This window comes from Phaethon lepturus, unplaced genomic scaffold (genome assembly GCF_000687285.1).
Source record: "Phaethon lepturus isolate BGI_N335 unplaced genomic scaffold, ASM68728v1 scaffold34193, whole genome shotgun sequence".
Lineage (NCBI taxonomy): Eukaryota > Metazoa > Chordata > Aves > Phaethontiformes > Phaethontidae > Phaethon > Phaethon lepturus.
In genome coordinates, this window is record NW_010531774.1 from 807 (window position 1) to 8,482 (window position 7,676).

At 46.5% G+C, this 7,676-nt stretch overlaps 1 protein-coding gene across 1 annotated transcript; it reads left to right on the top strand.

Annotated features, from left to right (window-relative positions):
* The first annotated feature begins 475 nt into the window (after positions 1-475).
* Positions 476-7,236, top strand: SLC25A48 (solute carrier family 25, member 48). The gene is made up of 5 exons (XM_010284669.1): positions 476-547; positions 1,110-1,362; positions 2,612-2,860; positions 4,116-4,249; positions 7,114-7,236. The coding sequence occupies exons 2-5, from the start codon at positions 1,131-1,133 to the stop codon at positions 7,234-7,236; spliced, it is 738 nt and encodes a 245-aa protein (XP_010282971.1). The 5' UTR covers positions 476-547; positions 1,110-1,130.
* Positions 7,237-7,676: the final 440 nt, after the last annotated feature.

The following is a 7,676-nucleotide window of genomic DNA, read 5'->3' on the forward strand; positions in this document are numbered from 1 at the left end:
TTAGTATTTCTGTGTCTTAAAATCCACCTTGGATGAGAAGGGCCCCGGAAGCCTCCCAGGGGAGCTCGCCTCTCCATCCTTCAGCAACGCATCCCAACCTCACTGAGAGTCCCCAAACGGGGGAGACCAGATCACTCTCCAATTTCCACATAAATCAGGACCTTGCCAATGAGAACACTGCACACCAGCAGCCTGCAGTGAGCGCGGTGCTGGGCCGAGGTGGCTGGTCTGGACTCAAGAGCAATTCCACAGTCATCGATTCCAGATGTGGCAGAAAGCTTCAGACCTCTGAGGTCCTGTTCTGGCAAAGTTCAAGGGGGGCGGATGCATATATATCTTATTTTATTGCTCTGTTTTCTTTACAACTACGGAAGGCTTCGCTCTCAAAGCAAAGTACACATTGTTTACGTAGCATGAGCTTTCACTGGGCTGGAAGCATGGGATTTTAATCGCATTTCATGAATGTCTTTTGCAGACTCGTTTGCAAGCTGGACAAGGATATGGAAATACACTCAACTGTGTTCTCACTGTGTACAGAAATGAGTCTGTAAGTACTTTATCTTACTTAAAACGTGCTGGTAGAAAATGCAAGTAGATAAATAGATAAATATATAAAGCAATTATACAAAATCACTGTTGACACCAGCAGTTATACAAAGACTAATAAAGTTGGTGCAATCGAGACTGCAGATTCCTACAGCCTTCTCTTGCTAACTCTAAGGTAAATCTCTTGGTTACTCCTATAGGGCAAAGACAGATCCCTGGCATGGAGTGATAAATGATATTGCCCATGTTTCCACCTTGGTCATTACATCCACAGTGGCTGTTCTGCCTGTACCTGCTGGCAGAGCTCGACCAGAGGCATTTTGCTGACTTTGGCGATGCCAGGAAAGCAGCTGGCCATAAGAGGGTTCCTGTACTTTCAGCATGTCCTGTATTCTGCACAATCGTTACAAGTATGAATTAATTTTCATTTGCTCAGCACATGCGAACGGTTGGTTCCAGGAGACACCTGCTATTTGCATTTGCATTTCTCACCTGATAGACATTGAGGTTTACGCTGCTCAGTCCCGTTTGCTCTGGTAACTCCTGCTCCCCTCCCTGAGTAGGTGGCCGGCTTCTTCAAAGGCATGTCCTTCCCGCTGGCCAGCATCGCCGTCTACAGCTCCGTGGTGTTCGGCGTCTTCAGCAACACACAGCGGCTCCTCAGCCAGCTCCGCCACGGAGACCCATCTCACGCGCCGGCGCTTGCTGACGTGGCTCTGGCCAGCATGGTGGCAGGCTTCATCTCCGTGGGCATCGGCACTCCCGTGGACCTGGTAAAGATAAGGCTACAGCTGCAAACGCAGCCGTACATCAAAGGTAGGAAGCAAGAGCTACTTTTTCCTTTCTCTGCCAGTCCTTGGTGTTTACCGAGAGCTTTAGGACAGCTTTGCTTCAAGGCCCATCTCTCTGCTGCCTTGTGCCACTGTGGTTGGGGTAAAGGTGCTTCCTTCAGCCTCAGGATGGACCTCATCCTGCTCAGCTCAAGGGGAACATTTTTACCAGTGACATTGATCAGACCTCTGCTGGCATTTCCACTGAGTGCGACCTCTAATGAAGGCAGGAGCAGGTCTGCTCAGGACCAGGAGCCGCAGGAGCTGCCTTCCCCATGCAGCCCCCGGGCTGTCGGGTAGCCTGGAGCTCCCACCAGCAGCGCCACGGCTACCAGTGGTAATACCAGCTCCCCATCCACTGCTGCACACTCTTAGTCCCACACAGAATCGCCCACAAACCCTTCTCTCTTATCCCACCTTCCTCTGTTCAAAAGCAAAATTTTCACCCGTACAGTTGAAAACCGCTGCATATTCGGGGCAGGGTTACAGGCACCCAGGTGCAGGCAGGATGGGCCAGGAGGGGATGCTGGCAGGATGGGAGTGGGCAGCTGTAACCTCTCCAGAAGATGCAGGCAGGAGGAGCTGCTTCTGCTCGAAGCGGTGGCTGAATTTCCTTGCAGGCTGCCAGCATGGAGCAAACCCCACCGGAGCACATGCGCAGCCAAAGGAAGAGACGGCGCAGCCTCGGAGCTGGACAGCTTGGACTTCAGCACTTTCGCAAACGCCTTTCCCATGATTACAGCTGTGGTCTTTAACTGTGAAACACTGACATTTTTGTACTGCTTTGATAAAACAATATTACGTCCATTTTTAAAAGCCTCCATGTGGGTGAGCAACCTAATGCTCCTAAGCTTTCCAAAGGCAGCTCAGTCCTCTACGTCAGAAGGGCCAGACTCTGAAGATGTCAAGGCTTCCAAAGATCCAGCTTGGCACCAGGTGTGATTAAAATCTATGCAAATTTGGCACATAGCCTTAAACTCATTTGGAAATCTCACTGGGCACGTACCAGTTGGGAGGCCTGCAATGCAACTAAGAAAAATCTGTCCTGAAGAGTCTAAATATCTTTTAAAAATGGGCCCAAGTCCTCTTTCTTAATGACTTTTTTCACACACTACATATTGATCCCAGCAAAAGCAAATGGATGGCAGCAATTTCTGTCTGGTCGTCGGTAGTGGGCTTTTGCGAGGAGTTGGGTAGCAATATAGCTATTATAACAGCTGTGTCTTTTTTTGCAGCAAACATTAAACTAAAGCCCACAGTTCCTGGATTTCCTGTGTACCGAGGCCCAATTCACTGCTTTAGGACAGTCCTACAGAAAGAGGGGATAGCGGGAATGTACCGAGGCGCGGGAGCAATGCTGCTGAGGGATGTTCCTGGGTACTGCCTCTATTTCATCCCTTACACATTTTTCTGTGGATGGATTACCCCTGACGGATGCATTTCCCCTAATCCCTCCTCCATCTGGCTGGCGGGGGGTGTAGCAGGTAAGCACCATTTTTTCCCCCAACGCTGGCAAAACAAGGACAGGAAGGTTCCCAGGGCAGATGTACGGGGTGGCTCAGGGGCTGCCACATCCTCCTGGTCACCAGGAGAGGACTTGGGGCTGAACGACCTTCCTCCCCCAGGGCCAAGTCCCCTGGCACCACGGCTGCACTTTATGACTTGACAAACTTTATGGAAGTCATGTTATCAGACCTTCATCGGGCTCAATGTCAGCGAGAAGGAAAACAGCCAGTGCCTTCATCTCCCTCGATGTCTCATGGCAGCCTGCGTGTCACCTTCTCAGTGATACACGGCAGCCAAGATGCCTCCAGAAGAGGACTTCAACCCGCTGGCTGCCCACCAGGAGGGTGTGTGCCCTACCCGCACGCAGCAGGAGCAGAGCTGACTGTTACTGGTCGTCATCATCTTTTTTTTTCCTGTGTACACCTGCTAGTAAGACCGGCACGTGCATCCTTCACTGTGCTTACATCTGTAAGGTCACCCCTATACCCACTCCCCATTTCTTGGCCATTTCTAAATTGCAGACCCCTAAATGAAGATCAGTCCTTAGCTAAGGTAATGATTACAAAATGCCCACACTGTTTCTCCTGCAAATAAAGAGAGCCCTGGCCCACCTGGACAGCTTCTCTAGCATGCCCCAACACTCATGCAGGACCAAACAAGCTCTTGCCTGTCCAACTGTGCCATGTATTTTGGTCACATGCTGACCTTTCCAGAGAGGCAAAACATCCCACTCAGCTGCAGGCTAATCAATGTGAATAGACCATTTCTTTATAGGAATGATGAAGTATCTCAGCTGTGTGCAACCTAATCCTGGTTGCATGAGATGAACCTGCCTCTTATTTGCCCTCTCAGCTTAAAATTTGCTTTTCAACTATATTATCTGAGGACTCCAGTTTTTCTGAAATTGCCCCAAGCAGCAGCTGTCTGCAGCTCGGGCTCTTCCCATGACATGTCCATGCTCCACCAGAAGCACAGCAGAAGATGTATTTGCACCTGGGGGAGCACCTCCTGGGCTGCCTCCGTTTGATTACCCCCAAAACCTCAGTGCTTCTTCCAGAAACAAGGAACTTTGCTCCCAGAAATACTGTTCCTGTGCCTGAGCAGGGTGAATGACCTGAAATGAAAATCCCATGAATATGGTGTGGTAGATGAGAGGTGAATTTCTGAGTTCATTGACCTATGGCCAAAGAAATATAGAGAAGAAATTGTTCAAATACTTCTGCATTTTTCTAGGAGCCATTTCCTGGGGGACTGCTACTCCAATGGACGTTGTGAAAAGTCGACTTCAGGCAGATGGAGTTTATTTAAACAAGTACAAAGGGACCCTTGACTGTATCTTGCAGAGCTACCAGAACGAGGGCTTAAAAGTAAGTGCTATTTAAAGTAAAATCTGGGCATTAGGCATTTAATTTTCAATTTGTAAATACAATGGTTGTTACAACCCTATCTGCAGGGTTGAGAGACAGCTAAAGCCAGTTACTGCTAGATTATAATATGACAGCAGGTAATTATAGTGCAGATTCTTTCTAACTCATAATAATGAGAGTAATAATGCAATGAAAAAATGAATGACTGGGGGTCATGGTCTGCTGATGTAATTAACTTAAAATAGCACTTCATGTCAGTGCATTAAATTGTGGATGTGGTTTGACTTATTGTAAATTAGAGGTAGAAAATCTTGCCTCTGTGATTGCTTCAACAAAATGCAGAGGCCAAGTGTTTCCCATTGACACTGAAGTCAATGGGAACTGATTCCAGTGGGACCGCGCTGGCACCCGAGGTGTGTTTGGTTGCCTTGGGCAGTGCTTTGGTGGAAGTGATACTGCATTTTGCACTGCACACCCTCATTTTGCACCAAGGTGGAGCTGATTGGAAATGTTCTTTAATCAGAATTGCTTTGGTTTCAAATGTGAAGAAGGGCTGCGTGCCAAAAAAACCCTTATCTCCTTTTTCTGACTTTGTCTATTAGTGTAGTAAAAGATGTTTGTTCTACCTGCAAACTTTTCCTCAGTTAAATGTGAATGGCAGAGAACCAGGGCTTGCAGCTTTATTGCATTGCCAATGCATAGCTATGAGAAGACATCTTCTGATACAGAAATAAATCTGTATTTATGTTGTCATCACAACAACACGTGGGCTCTTAGGTCCAAAGTGTTAATCTTCACACACTGAGGGAAACGAGTAAGAAGTTACAAAAAGAAAAATAACCTACAAAATCACAAGTCAGTGGGATTTAAATATTTGCCAACATGCCACTATGTCATGCTGGCTGTCACGGAAGGCTGCAGTCTGGTTTGGTTTTGCCGTTGGGTGAAGAAAGTCACAGTCATATGAAGCACGGGCACCGGCTGAATTCAGGCACTTGGGTTTTTTTTTTTTGTTTGAGGTCTGAGCTGCTTGCAGCTTCTCTGCTATCGTGCCTGGCACCCTGACCAAAGCCAGCGATAGGATTGAGTAATAGTTGACGGTAAGACTGGATCCTTTTCTCACAAGGAAAATCTTTTTGTATCTTGGGAGACACAGAACTGATAAATGGCAAACCTGGGTCTGGGTATTTTCATTCTAGAACAAAGGAACAGCATTCACAATACTGAAAATAATTGCCTGGCACACAAAAAAGTGTAAATATAGCCCTCCTCTTTCTCCATAGTCAGGTGTGTTCATTCTGATGAGAAAAATTTATGCCTCTCGGCTTTTCTTCGTAAATCTTTGTGATTATTTAAAACCTGGCTCTCTCGTGTTACTTTATGGATACTGCAAAAATTTGAATTTCCTCACAGAAAATTCTATCTTTCCTAGCAAAATAAAACACCCCAATAAATCAAGTAATATCCTAAATATCCCAATATCGCAAACTCTATCCTAAACAATGTGAAGATGTTTTGGTTCTGTCTCGTACAAGTCAGCACCACGCACCGGATTTACTGGATACACGATGTGGTTGTGTTTAGCAGAGCTCAGTATTTCGGGGGAAATAGTCGTTAGGCACTTACATCTATGGGCTGCTGGTCCCGGGGCCGAGATCTTCCATGCTTTCTTACAGTAGCTGTGGGAGTTTTGCTTTTTTAGAGCCTGGAAGGGGGCTTGCTTTGCTGATGTTACCCATCATGTCTATTCTGAACTTCTGGTGTTTAGATCAGCGACTACCGTGGTTAGCCTGGGTGGTTAACGGAGGGATTTTGTGAGAAACAGGGCAGCAAAGACGCTCCCTGCAATCATCATTTTGTAAACAGGCTCACCCCAGAGCGAGGGGTTTGTGCACACCCGTGCTCGTACCGGGCAGTAGTGTTTGTAGCGAGGGGGGGTTTGAAGGGAGACAAGCCAATGCCAGGAGCGACAAAGGCCCCTTCTCCGCTTCCCAAAAGCACTTCACTGTTCAAGCACTTAAAAGCCGCAGGGTCTTTCGCTCTTGTAAGTGCCAGCATCTTTAAAAAAATATATATATTCAGCAGAATAGGGAAGTCTGGCTGTATAAATTCATGTTTATTATCTTGATGAAAGAAAACTCTGGGATATGTATGAGCACCAAAGAGTGACCTTAGGAACCCATGTGTGAAAATACCAGCTTCTATCAAAAATTTTTTTCCAGAGACGGTGGTGAGGGCTAATTGTCAGTAAGGTACAGAGTAAGTCTAGTTTTCTGCGGCTGGAAAAATTGTTTCTATGCTCAAAAGTGAAACCTGCAAAATAGTCCGTGTGGCACAGTGCCCGCGTCGGCCGGGCTGGCTCGCAGCCACACCGCTCCCTCTCTACTTCCCAAACGTCTTCTGTGCCCACAGACGCAGCCCCAGGAGTCAGAGCATTTGCTGCCTGAAAGCAACAGCCTTCTTGCTGTACCCTGGGGTCTGCACGATCCTCACACACTTGTGTATGCAAAGGGAAGGAGGACCTTCGTAGGACAACACTGGAAGATGTTTTAGATTTCTTGCTTTCTGCTCTATACCAGTGGCTTGAGGCCACTTTCTGCCTTTTACCTCTTGTAGTTCTTGCTGGCAGATACAGGGGGGGGTCCACAGAGAGTGTGGAGCACAACAATACCAAACCAGTGACTTTTGCCATTGCGTTTCCATTCTCTAGCACAGACTTCAGCAAAGACCGGCAGTGAGAGCAGATCTCCAGAGCAAACCAAGATTTGGTTCTTCAGAATCCCACCATGACTTCGTCCAATGTTTTCTTCTTCTTAAAATAGCTAGTGTATTCCTATGCTCTAACCTTTCTCCATCCCCAACAGGTCTTTTTTAGGGGCATCACGGTCAATGCAGTGCGAGGATTCCCAATGAGTTCAGCCATGTTTCTTGGCTATGAACTTTCCCTCAAAGCAATGAAAAGAGACCAAACTGAGACCAATCCTTAACTTCCAGGTCAGCGCATAAAGACCCTCTAGCTTTATTAAAATTAGAGAATTAATCTTTGAATCAAATGGAGTTGCAATTGTATAGATCCTCTGAAAGTCAGATAACTTACATGGGTACCTACATCTGGATAGTCAAACACTTTTCAAATTTGGGTCTGTGGGATTTGGAGCAGACAATAGATGTGCCGATGGATTTTGGTTTCATTCTAGATCTCCTGGAATTTCATTGCAATCCGTTCTGATTATTGTGATTATTTTGATTAGTGTGACTCAGAAAAGAAAATTGGAAGGGAGAATATTCTCTAACATTTTACACATTTTGAAATTTCATTCTCACTAAACTCCCTGCATAATATCCTTTCCTCCCTTGATCCATCCACAAAGACCTGAAATTAAGCCCTTTCAAAGTGTCTTGACTATCAACTCACAGTTTTACTCTT

Bases quoted from the DNA above. Each gene is read 5' to 3' on its own strand.
- SLC25A48 (XM_010284669.1), top strand. From the start codon at position 1,131: ATGTCCTTCCCGCTGGCCAGCATCGCCGTCTACAGCTCCGTGGTGTTC. The intron at 2,861-4,115 runs GTAAGCACCATT...GCATTTTTCTAG, and splicing joins GCTGGCGGGGGGTGTAGCAG to GAGCCATTTCCTGGGGGACT. The intron at 4,250-7,113 runs GTAAGTGCTATT...CATCCCCAACAG, and splicing joins ACCAGAACGAGGGCTTAAAA to GTCTTTTTTAGGGGCATCAC.